Here is an 18,146-nt window from a genome sequence, read left to right on the forward strand (position 1 = left end):
ACAGAAAGAAGGACTGAGTCAAATTACATTCACTATTTCAAGGAACAATAAAGGATGTGCAAATGTACCCACTGAAAAGAGAGAAAAGAAACTCGATCCATTCACAGAGACAGTGGGACTTCCAGACAAGTGATAAGCAAATGAAAGGCTGGTTCAGCCTCATCTTGTCTCCATCTTTCCTTTTGCCTCTCATATGTCCCTGACAGGGCAATCATCAGCTGCCGCTTCAGCACAACTGAGTCTACAAAGACTCTGAGAGGTGGGGCTGGCTAAGCTCAAGGGTTCCAAGGATCACACAAAGCCTTAGAAAGACTCAGGGATGGCCTGTAGGGAGTGATCAGTGACACTTGATGGTCTGTTTTTAGAAACTGTTTGGATCTAGACCCATTACCCGGTGGATTTAAGTGATGGTGCGGAATTGGCAAATGTAACATTATTCTTTAAAAGACAGTGTCTGTCTGCCAGGCTATGGCGGGCAGTTGTGGTAGAAATCAGTCTCATTTCAGAGCAAAAGTGGAGCAGCTGCCAGGCATAGTGGCTCATGCTTGTCCCAACACTTTGGGAGGCCAAGGTGGGAGGACTGCTTGAGCCCAAGAGTTCGAGACTGGCCTGGGTAACATAGGGAGACCCTGTCTCTACAAAAAAAAAAGTACAAAAATTAGCTGGGTGTGCTGGTGGTGCACACCTGTAGTCCCAGCTAGTCAAGGGGCTGAGGTGGGAGGATCACTTGAAACCAAGAGGTCAAGGCTACAGTGAGCCATGACTGCGCCACTGCACTCCAGCCTGGGCAATAGAGCAAGGCCTTGTCTCAAAAACAAACAAAACCCAAAGTGGAACAGCCAGGGTGTGAGGGAACACTTCAAGTGTCTAACTTAACTGTGTGCCTCCTCTGTAAATGGAAGGCAAAAGGCCACTTCTTTCTGCAGGCAGGTAGAGAGACAAGAAAGGTAGAGGGAGGGGGGTGTACCTGCGAGACCCTTACCTTTTAAGGAAGACTCCCTGATTAGTCATCACAATATCATGCATATTTGCTCATTTATTCACTCAGTGAACATTTACTAACACCTACCTGCAATAACAATGGTAATAGTGAAGTATACTGATCCGTAGTCAGATGCGTTATCCATTGCGCCACTGGCCCCGAGCTTAGTGAAGTATACTGAACGCTTGCTGAGTGCCACAGGCACGGCTCGAGTGTTTCATACAGAATTTGCCCAACAACCCTGGTTGTTATGAGGCTTTCCAAATTACAGATCAGGACGTTGAAACCCAGAGAAGTTACATCATTCCCCAAAGGGCACACAGTTCAAAAGTGGCTGAGCTGGGATTTGAACCCAGGCAGCCAGGCTGCACAGCCTTCATGCTTAAGCCTCCCTATCTCTCTGTGGGCCAGGCTTGGCATCCACAGAACAACCCACAAGCGAATCTTCACAATGTTTTGTGCGAGGAAGGTATGAACGTCAGGTTTCCGGTGCACAGAGGAGGGAGCAGTCAGTGCCGCCTGAAGGGAAGTGTAGGTGGTGGTAGGGGGGCGGGGGGTGGTTAAAGAAGGCTTCACAGAGGAGGTGGTGGGGAAGCTGGGCCTTGAAGATGTAGAGAGAGAGGCTGCAGGCAGAGAAGAGAAAGAAATGGGTGAAAGGCAGAGGAACAGCTTGGGCAAGAGGGTGACTAGCACTGAGGACGGCTGGAGTATTTGGGGAATGCAGAAACGTCAGTGTGTGATTGCAGAAGGTGTCTGGAGAAGGGACAGGGAGGAGATGAAGGTGGAGAAGTAAGCTGGGAGCCTGGAAGCCAAGCTAAGAGCGTGGAGTATCCTGGGGGCACTGGGACCTATGGAAGTTTTGGGTAGGGGATGATTAAGGTAAGCAGGCAGCATTTGAGAAAGATGTCTCCGGCTGCTCTGCAGAGGTTGCACTGGATGGAAAAGGCTGGAAGCAGGGAGCCCATGTTGGAAACTCAGAGGCTCCCAGGAAAGGTCAGAGTTCAGCAATGATCCACAGGTCACACCTCTGATCTCACCTCCTACCCTCCTACCTCCGGCAAACTCTGCTCCAACCACATTGACACCTGGATCAGGCACGCTCCTGTCTCAGGGCCTTAGCACTGCTTTTCCCCCCACCCAGAGCACTCTTCCCCCACATGCCCGCATGCCTGTCTCCCTCCCTTTCAGCAGGTCTTTGCTTACTTAACACCTTCTCCTTTCTTGACCAGCCTGGTTAAGCCCCAGCACTCCCCTCCTTCCCTGCAGAACTTTCTCCACAGTGTCATCCAAAATATATCAGGCTGGGCACAGTGGCTCACACCTGTAATCCCAGCACTTTGGGAGGCTGAGGTGGGTGGATCACTTGAGGTCAGGAGTTCGAGACCAGCCTGTCCAACATGGTGAAACTCCATCTCTACTAAAAATACAAAAAATTAGTTGGGCGTGGTGGCGAGCGCCTGTAGTCTCAGCTACCCAGGAGGCTGACGAAGGAGAATTGCTTGAACCTGGGAGGCGGAGGTTACAGTGAGCCAAGATTGCACCACTGCCCTGACTGGGTGACAGAGCAAGACTCATTTCAAAAAAAAAAAAAAAAATTACATCATGATTTGATCTTGTCATTTCATCAATAAAAACTCCAGTATGTGATTCTAAAAGTAAAGATTTTAAAACATAGTCATAATAGCATTGTGACACCTAAAAAACAGCATTCATTCCCAATAACATCAAATAGTCCGTTGACATTCATCTTTCTTTCCCTGATTGTCTTACAGTCTCATGATTTCTTTCTTTTTGTTTTGGTCTAATCTGTATCTATGTTTATTTTTTAACGGTCTTGCTCTTTTGCCTACTGGAATATCAGTGCCACGAGAGCTCGGATCTTTGTTTTGATCTCTGCTGTGTCCCCAGCACAGTGCTCGGCACATAGTAGGTGCTCAATAAATTCCACTGAATGAACATACACAATGAATTATGATAATAAAAGCTTATTGACCTGTTGGGCATTATGTGTCTGTTACTGTTATTTGCCATAATTATCTCACTGAATCCTTACAATTTCCTTATGAGGTAGATGCTGTGATTAGGTCCATTTTACAGATGAGGAAACAGCGATGTGACCTAAGGACTCACAGATGGGAAAAAAAAAAGGCCAAGGCCTAAGACCCATTGCACAGCCTGGGTGTCTGTGACCACTGGTGGAGGCAGGGGGGTTGTGGCTTCCCAGAAGCTGCCTCCACACTTTATATCCAGAGTCCAGACACTTTTCACCGACTTCCCTGCCACCACCTTCTTCTGGGCTATCATCTTTCTTCTCTTGCCTGGAATAATGCAATATTCTCCTAATATCGGCTCATCCCTTCTTTCTCGAATGCCCATTCTCCAAAAGACATCCAGTGGGTGGGGGCCAGGGACACTGTTAAACACCCTCCAATGCACAGGACAGCCCCACAGCAAAGAATTCTCCATCCCCAAAGATCAGTCACACTAAGGTTGAGAAACTGGACTCTGGTTGAAAAACCAGACACATTCTTCATCCAGAGCCTGGCAGAAGCATCTGAGAGTCAGACTTCTAGCAATGTGTTAGCAATAAGAGTGAAAGGCCCAAATTTTGTAAACAAATTCCTTTTTCATCAATTAGTATTCCCAATTATCTCTAGAATAACATCATTCATTCATTTGTTCAATGGATGTATTTCCTGCCTGCTCTATGGTAGGCACTGAAGATACAACAGTGAACAAAACCCTTGCCCTTTGAAGCTTATATCAAAGTGAGGGAGAGAGAAAGGAATCACGCAATTAAATAATTATACGTCAGATCGAGATAAATAAAGCAGCCACAGGGAATGAATAGTGCTACTTTATATATTGTGGTCAAGGATGTGAGACTTGAACAATGTTGAAGGGTGAGCTTTGTGGCATCTGCAGGAAGACCATACCAGGCAGAAGGGATGGACAGTAAGTGCAAGGGCCCTGAGGTGAGAGGGTCCCTAGAACAGCAAGAAGGGCACTGTGGGTGCAACAGAGTGATAGAGAGGGAGAGTGATAAGGAAGGAGGCAGTAAGTGTTCTGGGAAAAGGGAGAAGATGCCAGATCATGGGCCCTATGAGGGGCACTGAGGACTTAGGCTTTTTCTTTGAGTGAGGCAGGAGCCACAGGCGGGTTTTGAGCAGGCGTGTGAGTTGCTGTATGTGTAGACCAGACTGGGGATGCGAGGCTGGAGGCAGCAGTTGGGACTGGAGGCTCCTGCAATGGTCCGGGAGGGAGAGGATGGGGTCAGGAAGACAGTGGTGGGGTGGCAAGAAGTGGCCACAACCTGGACACGTGTCACTCACACTTGCATCTCACTGTCTCTCACTCGCATTCTGCGAAGCTGTACTGAGTGGAAGAGGAAGGGGTGAGCCATGCTGGGTGTGTCACAGATTGCCCCTTATCCCAGCAACAATAACAGCAGCTGCTCCAGACGGCAACTCCCTCTGTTCCCAGCACTGTACAGAGTGCTCCACATCTTAGCACCTCTGATTCCCGCCATCCCATGTTGTCTTCTGTGGCTGGGCTTCCTGGCCCTTCCCACAAATGGTGCGGGGAACATGGGGATATCCCCATGCAACGGATTAAGTTGGTTCCTTATCTTACATACCACATGCAAAGACCTCAAAGTGAGACCTACGACTATCAAACTCTCAGAAGAAAATAGGGGAAAAGCTTTATGATTTCCCCCTATTGCCAAAGATTCCTTGAGTCTAATACCAAAACACAGGCAACAAAAGTAAAAACAGACAACAAAATGAAAGACTTCTGTGTACCGAAGGACAAAATCAATAGAGGGCAAAGACAATCAATGGAATGGGAGAAAATATTTGCAAATCGTATAGCTTATTAGGGATCAATATCCAGAACATATAAAGAATTCTTACAATTCAATAACAACAGCAAAAAGCCCCAATTTAAAAATAGGCAAAGTACTTGAGTAGACATTTCTCCAAAGAAAATACAGTAATCCCCCCTTATCAGCAATATCACTTTCCAAGGTTTCAGTTACCTGCAGCCAGCTGTGGACCAAAAATATTACAGACAATATTTTGAGGAAGAGAGATCACTTTCACATAAATTTTATTATAGTATTTTATTATTAGTTATTGTTGTTAAGCTCTTACCTTGCCTAATTTACACATTAAACTTTATCATAGGTATTATGTGTAGGATATATAATGTTTGGTGCTATCTGAGGTTTAGGCATCCTGAAAAGGGGGTGCTAGTATATAGAAATGGCCAAAAAACACATGAAAAGATGCTCAGCATCACTAATCATTAGGGAAATGCAAACCAAGACTGCAATGACATACCACCTCATGCCCATTTGGATAGCTATTAAAAAAAATAAAATGTACCCAAACAAATAGCAAGCATTGACAAGGATGTTGATATAGTGGCTATTTGTCCCCTCCAAATTTCGTGTTGAAATGTGATCCCCAGTGTTGAAAGAGGGGCCTGCCTAGTGGGAAGCCTTTGGGTCATGGGGGTGTATTGCTCATAGATGGCTTGATGCCCTCCCTACGGTAATGAGTTCATGTGAGATCTGCTTGTTTAAGAACCTGGCTTCTCTCTTGCTCCCTCTCCCTTTATGTGACACACGTGCTCCCCCTTTGCCTTCTGCATGACTGTAAACTTCTTGAGGCCCATCAGAAGCAGATGCCAGCACTATGCTTCTGGTACAGTCTGCAGAACTGTGAATGTATAAAGAACTCTCTTCTTTATAAATTACTCAGCCTCCGGTTTTTCTTTATAGCAATGGACTAACACAGATATGGAGAAGTTGGAACCCATGCACAGCACTGATGGGAATGTAGAATGGCACAGCCACTATGAAAAACAGTACAGCAGTTCTTCAAAACATTCAAAATGGAATTACCAGATGATTCAGCAATTCTACTTCTGGGTATATACTCAAAAGAAGTTTTAAAAATTCTAGTCGGTTTCTGGTTATCCAAACCCAGAAGAATTGAAAGCATGAACTCTAAGAGATATCTGAACCCCCTGTGAATAGCAGCATTATTCACAATAGCCAAGAGGCTGAAGCAACCAAGTGTCTGTCGATGGATGAATGGGTAAATAACATGTAGTGTATATATACAATGGAAAATTATTCAGTCTTTAAAAGGAAGGAAATTTTGACACACTACAACACGGACAAAGTTGCAGGACATTATGATAAGTGAAATAAGCTAGTCACGAAAGGACAAATACTGTATGATGCCACTTATATGAGGCACCTAGAGCAGTTCAGTTCAGAGGGACAGAAAGTAGGAGGGGGGTTGCCAGGGCCTAGGAGGTAGGCCTGGGAGACAGCATTTAATGGCCACAGAGTTTCAGTTTTGCAAAATGAAAAAGTTCTGGAGATTGGTTGCACAACAGTGTGAATATATTTTACTGAACTATACATTTAAAAATGGTTAAGACGGCAAATTTCATGTTATGTGTATTTTACCAGAACTAAAAAGAAACCACTTAGGGGGTGTGTTTCAGTTGTGGGGCCTAGGCATGAGTATTTTGCAAAGTCCAGGTGATCCTGATGTGCAGCCAGCATGGAGAAGTGCTATTGGGTGAGATGCCCCAGGTATTATCCCCGCCTCCCAGCCTCAGAGAGGTGAGATGCCTTGGAGGCTCATATAGCCAGGAAGCAGAGGAGGTGGGATTTGAACTCAGGCCCACAGAAGTGTGTCTCACATGGCAACGTTATGTCTTGTTTGTTATTTATGTCATCAGAGAAAACATTTAAAGAGAATTGACACCCTGGATATTAACATGAGAATTCTAGCTCCCACCCCACCCACTACCAATACGGCAGCCTGAGATTCCTCCCTGTCCCCGGCCCTACCTAGTCATGCCCACTCTTGCTGGAGACACCAAAATCAAGATGATTTCACCTCAGGGAAAACGTAGGACCATATGCATCTATTAAAATAATGCTTAATGCTAAATCTGTGTCTTCGATGTCCATCCAGGAGCTTTCTGGGGTAAAGTCATCCTAGACCCAGAGCTAGGAACACTCTCAAGTTATCCGATTCTGGAAAAATCTCTTACCTCTCAGCATTGCCCCAGCTTGAGAGGGGAACACTGGGATCTTGCTTCTCACTTTCTGAAGGTCACTCATACAACACAGAGGTCAAAGTCGTGGGCTGGGCAGTCAGGGAGTCCTGGGTGGGATCTGTCCCAGCCTTCTATTCACTGTGTGACCCTGGGCCAGATGCTTCCCCTCTCTGAGCCTCAGTTTCCATGGCTGTCAGATGAGGATAGTTATCCCTCCCTTATGAGGGGGCTGTGAAAATCAGATGTGATGGGCATTTAATGCCCTTTGCACTGTGCCAGGCAAGCACATTGTAAGCACTCAGCGTTAGCTGTTGCTGCCACTGCTGTGCTTTTCATTTTATCCAAGAGACGGAGACGAGGCTGACTGTGCCCTGCCAGACCTAGAATCTCTTCTTTTATGACAACCCCCAAGAGAAGTTGTCTCTATCAGGGGCTGTCTGTAACACAGCAGCAGGCCATTCTGAATAAATGAGGTGTCCCACAGAGCTTTGGTTGGTTTCCCCAGAACCAGACCCTAAGACAAGATTCTCAGTACAAGTGGCTTATATGATGTGATCCCAGAAAACTCTAAAGGGGAGAGGGAACATGAGACAGGGATGGGGAGCAGGTCAAACAGAGTCTGTTCTCAAGCAAGTAATTGCTGTGAGCAACTGGAGCTGCGCTGGGGACCAGTGTAGAACAGACACCTCTGAGTTATACCTCCAGCCAGAGGAGAAGCATATATACACCTTCCCCATCAGCCAGGAGGTGATATCCCGTTAGTTCCTGCTGGGGTGTTAGCGCCCTGCCTTTACTGGACTCCAGTGGCCAGAGAAAGCCTCTAGCCTTACAATGAGCAGGTATCATTTTATAAGAGCAATTTTTTTGAAAAGGAGCTTATTTATCTTGCAGGATTGTCAGGAGGATTACATGAGAGGACAGTAAAAAACAAAACGAAAAATCCCAACCATTATTGAGGGCTTTCTATGTGCCAGGCCCTAGTCTAAGAGCTTTGTATACATTAACTCATTTAACTCAACCCAGTGAGGCAGGCACAGTGATTGGCCCAAAATTGCTGTTGGCTGAAGGAAGCAGGGCACAGAAAGCTGCATTAGTTGACCCAAATCACAGTTAATGAGAAGAGGAGCCAAACTCTGAACTTGGGCAATCCAGCACTAAGGTCAAGCGCTTCCCATCCTGATGATGTCATCAAGTATGGGAAGTACACAAAGTGCTGGGTATGGAGTTGGTGCCTAATGCATGCTTGCTCTCTTCCAGTTAATTAAGTTTTGGCCAATCTGCTTATTTGACCAGCTCTTTTTCTTCCTAAGCATTTCACATTCACACAACAAGTCGGTGAAAGATCAGGGGCTATTCTCAGGCCTTTCTAACCCCGTCACCAGTACCCACAGATGCTCAGGGATCTTTCTGTTACTTCAGGTGTTGACCAGGATCATCTCTTGGCAGCTGGTCTCTCAGGGGGTCTGAAAGGCAATGATGACCTTTGTGGTCCCAGGCAGGTCACTGGAGCATCCTGGGCCTCTGGGTTTCCTTATCGAGTGGGGATGCAGGATTTATCAGGCACAGCTTCAATACTCATCATCACTACCATCCTTCATCCTTCAGACAACCCTGTGGAATCGGTTTTATTGTCACCCTCACTTACAGATTAGGAAACGGAAGTGATGAGAGGTGAAGCCAATTGGCCAAAGTCCACAGCTAGGACAAGACTGGGCTGGGATTCAAAGCCAGGTCTGTGTGACCCCACAGTTGGGATTCAGAATCGCTGGCATATTATCTGCCAGGATAAAAACAGTCATCTGGGTTGACCAAGCTGGGGCCAGCAAGAGCCTAAGCAGATGACTCATCACTCTGAAGGGGCCCCATGGATTCTGAGTTGGTTCCCTCATTTCTTTTGATGATAATACACAGATCTTTGTGGCTCAGGTCAAGGAATTTGTGGCTCAGGTCAAGGAATCTGGAATCTCATTACACTAGAGACGTGTAGCTGGAGCAGAGGAATTCAGTGATAACACTAATAATCGTTGCTGCCACTTACTGAATGCTCCCCATGAGTTGGGTGCTGGGCTAGGCTCTTTGCATTAGGGACATCTCCTAATGGCCCATCATGGTTGCCTCCATTATAATTCTCGTTTCCTAGATAAGGAAACTGACACTCAGAGAAAGAAAGGGGCTTGTCCAAGGTCATGTTCGTGGTAAGCAATGGCGACAGAAATCAACCACATCTGTTGGACTCCAGAGCTGATTCTTAATCAAGTCTGTGATGGAAAAAGTATTGACCACTGTTCCTAAACAAAGGTCACTCTAAGCTGGGCATGATGGTTCCCACCATTAATCCCAGTGCTTTGGGAGGATTAGATGGGAGGATCACTTGAGCCCAGGAGTTTGAGACCAGCCAGGGCAATGTAGCAAAACCCTGTCTCTACCAAAAAAAAATTTTAATGTAGCTGGGAATGACGGTGTGCACCTGTAGTCCCAGCTACTCAGGAGGCTGAAGCAAGAGGATCACTTGAGCCCAGGAGTTTGAGGTTACAGTGAGCTATGACTGTACCACTGCACTCCAGCCTGGGTGACAGAGTGAGGCCCTGTCTCTAAAAAAAAAAAAGAAAAAAGTCAAAAAATCAAAAGTAAATAAAAGCCACTCCTCCTTTTGAATACAATAATAATTCATGCTTATAAAATACTTTCCATTTACAAATTACATTCATATCAGAAATCTGATAGAATCATCAAAACAGCCCTGAAACGGAGCCATGACTATTATTACCATCGGGCAGATGAACTCACTAAAGCTCAGAAAGCTAAAATGATCCACCCAAGGTCCCAGGATTTAGAAACACAGGCTTAGGGACCAGACGAACTTGAGTTCAAACCTTGGCTCTGCCATTTTCATTCCTTCAACAACTATTTACTAAGAACATAGCTGTGTGGGCTCAGGCAAGTGACTTCACCTCTCATAGCCTCCATTTCCTCTTCTATGCAAGAGTCTTTGTACCACTCATCAAATTCATTCCTTCCCTCATCTGAAAATGCCAGACACTTGCTGTCTCAGGTTCCCCCATAGCTAGAGCATGAGCATGTGACCCATCCTGGCTAATGGGATTTTAAAAGAAATCTGCTAGGGTGCTTCTGGGAAAGGGTTTCCTCTCAGAAAAAAAGAGAAACTGGGCCAGGATCTGTGGCTCACACCTGTAATCCCAGCACTATGGGAGGCCAAGGTGAGCGGATCACTTGAGGTCAGGAATTTGAGACCAGCCTGGCCAACATCAGTGGAACTCTGTCTCTAATAAAAATCAAAAAATTAGCTGAGCATGAGGGTGCATACCTGCAATCCCCAGCTACTCAGTAAGAGGCTGAGGCAGGAGAATTGCTTGAATCCAGGAGGCAGAGGTTGCAGTGAGCTGAGATCGTGCCACTGCACTCCAGCCTGGGTGACAAAGTGAGACACCATTAAAAAAAGAAAAGAAAAGAAAAGAAAAAAGTGGAGCACAGGAGAAAATGTCTCCCTTCATGGGTTAAACACCACAGAATTTACATCTGAGGGCTGGAACTGGGCAGCCATCTTGTGATAGGAAGCATCAAGCATGAGGATCAAGCCACTTGCAGGGGTCAGGGAACAGAGGAGCAGAGAGATGAAAAGAATCTAGAATCCTGGTGGCATCATTGAGCCATTAACTCAATCAAAAACCAGCTATCTTAGAAATTCATATTATGTTAAATGATGCATCTTCCTCCTTACTGAAGCTGCTTTGAGTTTTCTATTCTGCTACTTGCTGCCCAAAGCATCCCTAACAGGCATACTAACTGGTTGTATTGTTGGAGGAATTTCAATAAGTTAGCAGAAATAAAGTACCACTAATCAGTGCTGAGCACAGCAAACATCAGCTGCTCTGGAAATTAGGAAGTTATCTCAAGGCTTTAACCCTGAGACTGTCCCAGGGATCACAGACATGCCTGAGCTGGCAAATCAGTTCCCTGTCTCTCTTACTGAGAAAAGCCTGTCAAGTTTTCCAAGAAAGCCAAAACTCCTTGGTATCCCCAGCACCGCAACCCTATCACCCTGATGGGGCTGACCCCTTCTCCTCAACAAGAATCAATCACACTGCCTTTTGCCTAATGGGTTTTGATTTTCGCTCCCCTGATGGCAAAGCTTGGGGCCTGTGCTTTGGTTTGCCTCCAAGTTGCCAGAACACTCCATCAATTATTAACAGCGTCAGCTCAGTCTCCCTGGCACTGCTGCTATCAGAAGGAAAGGGTTTGCAGCAACCCGGCCCACCCAGCCCTAGAAAAAGGACTCTTTTCCTTAGCATTTATAAAAACAGTCCCCACCTGCTATGCGCTAGGCTCTGAGCAAAATTTTGACACGTGATTTCATGAAGACCCTGCAAGGTGAGCCTTTTATCTCCATTTTACAGGTGGAAGGTTGGGACTTGGAAAGTTGGAGAAACTGCCTAAAGCCAAAAACTAGGGAAGTGGGGAGCGGTGCAGAACCAGATCCGTCCTGGCTCTTCAGCAGATGAGATATGGCCACTTTTGTACCTTACAACCACCCGGAAATGAGCCTCCATTTGGTCCTGTCATTCTGTGAGTGCTAAGAAATTTCCACAGGCCTTTCTTGTTTTGACAAGCAAGGCATCCAAGCTGGGGGGATGGGTGGGGATGGGGTGGGCAAAGTGCAGATGACTGAAAGGAGGCCAGAGGCACAGGGACCTGGGTTGCAGGTGGGCAGTGAGAAGGGGTAACAGGTCCCCAAACCCTGAATGACTGACTGATTGCTTGCTTCATTCATTCATTCATTCATTCCACATGCAGTTATTTGGAGCTCCTCGGTGCCAGGCACCATGATGGGTGCTGGGAATCAAGCAGTGAATCAATTCATGGCACTCAAATTCTTGTGGGTGTGAAACAGAGAAAGACAAAGAAGCAGATATAATTTCAGATGGCGCTTAAGGCCTCTGCAGGAAAGACAACGCATGATGCAATAGAGAGTGAGAGGAGGGAAATTGTTTTGAACAGCGGTCAAGAAAGGTCTGTCTGAGGAGGGGACATGTGAGCAGGGACCTGCTCAAATGAGGAAGGGGAAGAAGGGGTGGACCAAGGGGGAATCTGGGGAAGAGCACTCCAGGCAGCAGGAACAGCAAGTGCAATGGTCCTGAGGCCAGATAAACCCTGGCCTGTTTATGGAACAGCAAGGCCAGTGGGGCTGGAGCCAAGTGAACCAGAGGAGATCAAAAGAGATGAGCTCAGATAGGTCGTGGGGGCCAGATTCTGCTGGGGCCTTGTATGCCAGGATGAAGAGTCTGGATTTTATTTTGAGTGTGATGGGAAACTTCTGGAGGATCTTAAGCAGAAGAATAATGTGATCCAATTTACATTTTGAAAAGCTCACTTTGGCTGCTATGTGGGGAATGGATTGCAGGGGCAAAAGTGGAAGCCGAGAGACTGGGGAGAAGGCTGCGGCACTTGATCATTATGGAAAGAACACCTGGGTTTGGAGTTCTGGCTACTCCTGTCTGCCTGTGGTGTGACCTTAGGCAAGTTACTTAACCTCTTTGAGCCTCGCTGTTTGCGAAAGGTGGGATAACAACAGAGTTGTGTTGTTAGACTCCATCCACAGTAGGTGTTTGATCAATGGCAGCCAGGATTTCTATTCTGAGGGCCAGTGAGCCTGCCTGCCTCCCCATTTCAGCTCTGGCTGCAGAAAATCCTAGATGGTCCATCTGCCAGGAATGTGAGCCGGCAGCCCCAGACTGGGATCATGGAGAGGTCACGAGGCTGTCCCTGCTAGCGGATTAACCCAAGGGAAAGGAGAGCTGTTATTCCCAAACTGTGCCTCTTACAAGTCCCAGCTCCTGGATCTTGCTGCCAGACCCAAACATGGCCCTGTGCCTGCTTCTTCTCCAGGAGGGCAAATCATCCACTTCCCTGTACCTTGTTCTCATGTCTTAGGGACAAGACAGGGAGGGAGAGTCATGTTTGGGCCGAAATGGGGTGTGGAGTGGGAGAACCTGTGTCATGCCTGGAAATAGCAAAATAAGTCTGTTGATCCTAAGCTGATTAAGGGTGAGTGACTCTGTCTTAAGAGGAGGCTTTTTGGACACAAAATCGGGGGCGGGATTATGGAGAGAGACGGTCCACAACCTCAGAGGAGGAAGCCAGGCCCCGGAACCTCTACATCCTTGTTAGGGCCAACAGGGAAATGAAAAACACACGTGGGTCTCCCTCCCCGCCTCTTACCAGCCACCGCTTCTCCATCCACTTTCATGGGCCTCTCCTTGGGTGGCCAGATCTGGAGGAGGGACCTCACGGAGTCCCCCTTCAAACTGCACCTGCAGATGGGCCTTCAGTGAGCCAGAGACTGAGCCAGAGACCCCACAGTGAGAGGCCAGGCTGGAGAGGAGCCAGCTTACCTAGTAAAATATGGCTGGATATGTACTTTCCTGTTTCTTTTGCCACAAATCTATGTACCTGACCCCTTTTTCAGACCCCAGACTCAGTTACATTCTCTCCATGTTTCCCAATTTGGTCTTGTTGGATTTCAACATCAACACCTGTCTTTTCTGGGTTCCCCGTGAACCTCACACAACCTCTTCTGTAGCCTTGCACACCCTGTTTTGTCATTTGCTCCCAGTACCCAGCACTTTGGGCACATGAAGACAGGCCCCATCTCTCCCAGGCAACCCAGAATCCCAGTCTGACGAGGAGAAGTTGCTGATCAACCAATGCCCTCCCGCCCTGCCTTGGCCCACACCCCAAGCCTTCCTCAGTCCCCTACAGCCCCTGCCATTACCCAGCAGCACCAAGGACTCTCTGGCCCACTCTGTGTGTTCAAACTCATTCCTGCCTCCTCCTCCTCCTCCTCCTTTATTTTTCACATTGCCTCATTTTTCTCTCCTATTTTGAAATTTACATCTTGTTCCAAGAGCCGAAGCATCTTTACAAGCTGCACCAAACCATTCTTGAAATAAACTCACCAAATAAATAAGTAACCAGGGGGTGACCCTTTGCCCACAAGCATCCACAACCAAAACTGCATGTGTCACGTGGGTCCACACCCACCCCTTAGGGTCCCTTCTTACTTGTGTTTAAACTACCTGACAGTATCTCAATGTCCTGTAAGCCTGTCTGTAAGCTGCTTTTATTCCCTTCCTGGGGCAAAGTGAGGTTATAAATATGGAGATATTAAAATCACAGGGTGATCCAATCCAGCCTAGGTCTGGGACTTCACAGGGAACCAAACTCTACTCCACCCAGCAAGCCTCTGTTGTCTCTCTCTGCTCTCTCTCTTATTCGTCAGTGTCCATCTTCTTGCTGTGGCTTTTATGGGTCCCTGTAAAACCCTCTCTCAACAAAGTAGGGGTATAACAGTATTGGATAATAAAAAGATAGAGTGACCAGTGCCACATGGGAAAGGTCTGAGGGGGTTGGTCCTCACCTCTGGGGACTCAGTCCTGGCCCCTTCCCATTACTAATCTTCATCTTTGGGAACTAAGAGTCCTCCAACCCTAGTCCTCAATATGGGGATGCAGGCAGATCCCCCCAGTCCAGAAGCTCCCAGATCCCAGACTCACCTTGGCAGCCACAGAGGAATTGGGCTTCTCCAGTAGGTCCCAGAGTTTTTTCCTCTTCTCTGCGCAGCACGTGTTATCGAACTCCTCGCCTTCCCGCTCCCGTAGGGTCTCGGCCTCACGCTTGAGCTCCTCATTCATCTGCTCCTTCTTCTGGTGGTAGCGGGCCTGGCAGCAGGACTCCAGGTAGATCTCGTCGATGCCCCAGTAGTCGAGCTCTTGGCTGAAGCTGAGCGCGCACATCTCCTCCATCATGTGCAGTCGTCCCGTGCGGTAGAAGTTGAGGATGGAGGTGAAGGCGCCCGGGTGGCGATCAAAGAAGTACTCGTTGTCGTCGAGGCTGTAGTCGTCGCATACCTCGAGCAGCGAGTCATGCGTGTTGCAGTCACGGAGCTTGCCCAGCCGCGTGCGGGGCAGGCGGTCCAGGGTACGCCAGAGCACCTCGTGTGCCAGCCCCCCGACGTTGAGGCGGACCCGCCGAGAGCACGCCTTGCTGCGTACGATCTCCATGGGCTCGGGCGGCAGCGAGCTGGTGGAGCGGGAGCCATGCTTCGTCATGCCCGCCGGCATCGCTGTTCCGGCCGCCCCCGCCCCCCCTGCCCCCCCAGGCCGCTGTCACTCGACAGCAAGGCCCGCTGCTGCAGGGGAGGGGGGCAGGGAGCGCTGTGGGCTGCTGGGGGTGCAGGGGGCCTCGCGGGCGCGCGTCACGGCCGTCTTCTCACCTCCATCCCGACGGCTGCGAGGCAGAAAGCGAAAGCGGACGCGGGTCAGCAAACCGGGAGCTGGGTATGCTGCCCCCCCAACCTGTCCACTAGGCTCCCAGCCGGCCTTGACCTTCCCCGCTCTTAAGCGGCTCAGTGGGGTAGGACGGATGGGCGCTGTCCCTACCGCCGGTGCTGAAGTCCGCCCCACCCCATGGATGCAGGGAGGGGCCGCCCCTCAGGGCTGGGAGAGGGCCCCAAGAGATGCCCCTGGAGCCCGGCAGGCCCCACCCCGGGCTTCCGCGGCCCAGGCGCAACCCCGCCGCCTGGGGTGCTGTCCGCCCTTTAGAGTGCTGAAACTTGCTTCTCTGTAGGGCTCCCGATCGAATCCCGAACCTGGCCCCGCCAAGGGGACAGAGGGGGAGCTGCATGAAAACTTTATCTTTTTCTTTCTTTCTTCTTCTTCTTTTTTTTTTTTTTTAAAGGAGTTCTCATCGTTTCCTTCCCCTGCTCGATATAATCACGATTTTGGGGATGGGGGAATGGCAGTGAGCTTCTTTCTAAATCTTAAAAGATTTGGGAGAATTCTGGGGTTCCAGGTGCCCACCTGTCCGAGATCACAACAGACGGGGTGTGCACAACAGCCCTTCTGCCCTGGAGCGACCCCTTTCCCCAAACACCGGAGCATCTCCTGAGGTCGCTCCAGCTACCAGGTGAGCTGCGAGGAGGAAAACTCGCCCCTCCCTCTGTGCCCCCAACCCTACTGCAGGAGGGGCGGGCAGAGTCCTCGGGATCCGCCTGCTCTGTCCTCCCCTTGTTCCTTCCCAGCCCCCTTCCCCTCCTCCTCCTCCTCCTCCTCCTCCTCCTCCTCCTCTTTCTCCTCCTCCTCCTCTCCTCCTCGCTCCTCTCCTGCGAAGGCTTTTTATAACTCCGGGTTCTGCGCCTTTCCCCGGGCTTGGAAGGGAAAGGGTGGGGGAGGTGGGAGGCGGGGAAATGAGCTAAATTTTCTGGCCTTTTCAAAACGTGCCCTCCTCCTACCGCGCACTGGTGATTTCGGGGGGTTTCCCTGAGCACCGCCTGTATGTAGGGCTCACGCCTTCGCTCCAGAATGGGGATCGCGCCCCCTCCCCGGCCTCAGCCCTTGTCTGCCCCCACCCCGCTCCCCTCCAGCCTGGATCCACGGAGCCTGGGCAGACCAACAGGCCGAGCTGCAGCAGGCAAGCCCCCCGCCCGTGTCCCCAAGCACCCCCACCGAAGGCCGTACGCCCCAACACTCACCCCCAGGGCGGCCGCCTCCCGGGGCCAGGGACCGCGCATCGTCCCGGCCGCCCGGGCGCCCCCGCCCGTGGGCAGCGGCGGTCCCGGGGCCGGGCTGGGCCGGGCCTACCCCGGCCGGGCAGGCGACGAGCCCGGGCTGCAGGAGCCGCGGGGCCCGGACGCGCTCTCCTAGGCTGGGGGCGCGGGCGGGCGCCGGGGGCGCGGGGGCAGGACCGCGGCCGCGCGGCGCCTCCTCCACCACCTCCTCCTCCTGCTCGCTCGGCGGCGGCAGCGGCTGCCTGGGCGAAATCAACAAGTCTGGCTGAGCTTCGGCTCCGCGCTCGCTGCGATTCTGTCCCGCACTTCTGAGCGCCAGGAGCCGGGCACCGAGGCGGGACGGCGCCACCTGCGGGTCGGAAGCGCGCGCGCCGCTTAACTCCTGCATGCCCGGCCCAGCCTGCCGGGGAGGCCGGGGGCGGGCTCCGGGCTCCGGCAAAGGAGGCGCGCGTGGCTGTGCATCCCTCTCCACCCCGGCCACCTGCACAGCCGGCCTCGCGATCTTGCCTTCCTTCGTCCCGTCAACAACGTGGGTTGAACGCCTCCCGGGCGCGAGGTGCGGTGCGGGGCACTGTGACAGGCGTCTGAGATACAGCTGTGAATCAAACACAAACATCCGGCCCTCGTGGAGCTGGTTGGAAACAGATCATAAACAAAAAAGCAAAAGGATATATGAGGTGGTGACAAGCGCCGGGGGAAATAATGAAGCAGTAGGGAGGGTCAGAGGGTGGGAGGGGGCAGATACCAACTGTAAATAGCCTTTGCTTTCATGAGCTTCCATTCTAGATTTTAACGGGGGCGGGGGGAAGAGGGGAGGGACAATGAGCACATCAGTACATATGCAATGTGGCAGGTGGTAATAATCGCTAAGAAGAAAAATAAAGCTAGGTGGGAGGAAGAGTGAGGAGTAAGCTGGCTTATATAGTCTGGTGATTCATTCATTCATTCATTCATTCATTTATTCATGTTAAGTTGGACATCTGGTTATTGACAGCTTCCTATGTGCAAGCAGAATGCCAGGCTCTGTGAAGGAAAAGTCTTCCCCCTGGAGCTCCCTATCCAGTGGGGGAGGCAAAACCCATCAGATAATCCCAGAAATGAATATAGAACTGGAGGAGGTACCTGGAGGGGCTGGCAAGGGTTTCCTAAGGATGCCACAGTTGGGCCTTGTAATCTCAGCGCTTTGGGAGGCTGAGGCAGGAGGAGGATGGCTTGAGCCCAGGAGTTGGAGACCAGCCTGGGCAACATAGTGAGACCCTATCTCTGCCAAAAACTAAAAAATTAGCTGGGCATGGTGGTGCGTACCTGTGGTCTCAGCTACTCAGGAGGCTGAGACAGGAGGATCACTTGAGCCCAGGAAGTCAAAGCTGCAGTAAGCTGTGATTGCACCTCTGGATAACAGAGTGAGACCCTGCCTCGAAAAAAAAAAAAAAGGTGCCAGAGATGGGTAAAGGTGCCAGAGATGGGTACAGCAGTGAGCTCCCTGCCTTGGAG

At 50.0% G+C, this 18,146-nt stretch overlaps 2 protein-coding genes across 2 annotated transcripts in view; both read right to left on the reverse strand.

Annotated features, from left to right (window-relative positions):
• KCNB1 (potassium voltage-gated channel subfamily B member 1) overlaps positions 1-15,459 on the reverse strand; it is a 116,162-nt gene extending 100,703 nt beyond the window's left edge. Inside the window, exon 1 of the mRNA XM_017541394.2 lies at positions 14,641-15,459. Coding sequence (XP_017396883.1) covers positions 14,641-15,207 — 567 coding nt within the window. The 5' untranslated portion in view covers positions 15,208-15,459. The remainder of the gene's footprint in view (positions 1-14,640) is intronic.
• LOC119473104 (translation initiation factor IF-2-like) lies at positions 15,284-17,445 on the reverse strand. The gene is made up of 2 exons (XM_037743042.1): positions 16,617-17,445; positions 15,284-15,373 (listed from the first exon to the last, which is right to left on the reverse strand). Exons 1-2 carry the CDS (start codon positions 17,266-17,268, stop codon positions 15,342-15,344), a joined length of 684 nt encoding a protein of 227 aa, XP_037598970.1. The 5' UTR covers positions 17,269-17,445; the 3' UTR covers positions 15,284-15,341.
• Between the last annotated feature and the right edge of the window lie 701 nt (positions 17,446-18,146).

Source organism: Cebus imitator, unplaced genomic scaffold (assembly GCF_001604975.1).
Source record: "Cebus imitator isolate Cc_AM_T3 unplaced genomic scaffold, Cebus_imitator-1.0 Scaffold132, whole genome shotgun sequence".
NCBI lineage: Eukaryota > Metazoa > Chordata > Mammalia > Primates > Cebidae > Cebus > Cebus imitator.

Coding starts and splice junctions, on each gene's coding strand:
- LOC119473104 (XM_037743042.1), bottom strand. CDS start 17,268: ATGTTTGTGTTTGATTCACAGCTGTATCTCAGACGCCTGTCACAGTGC. Junction 15,374..16,616: donor GGGAGGCGGCCGCCCTGGGG/GTGAGTGTTGGG, acceptor TCTGCCTCGCAG/CCGTCGGGATGGAGGTGAGA.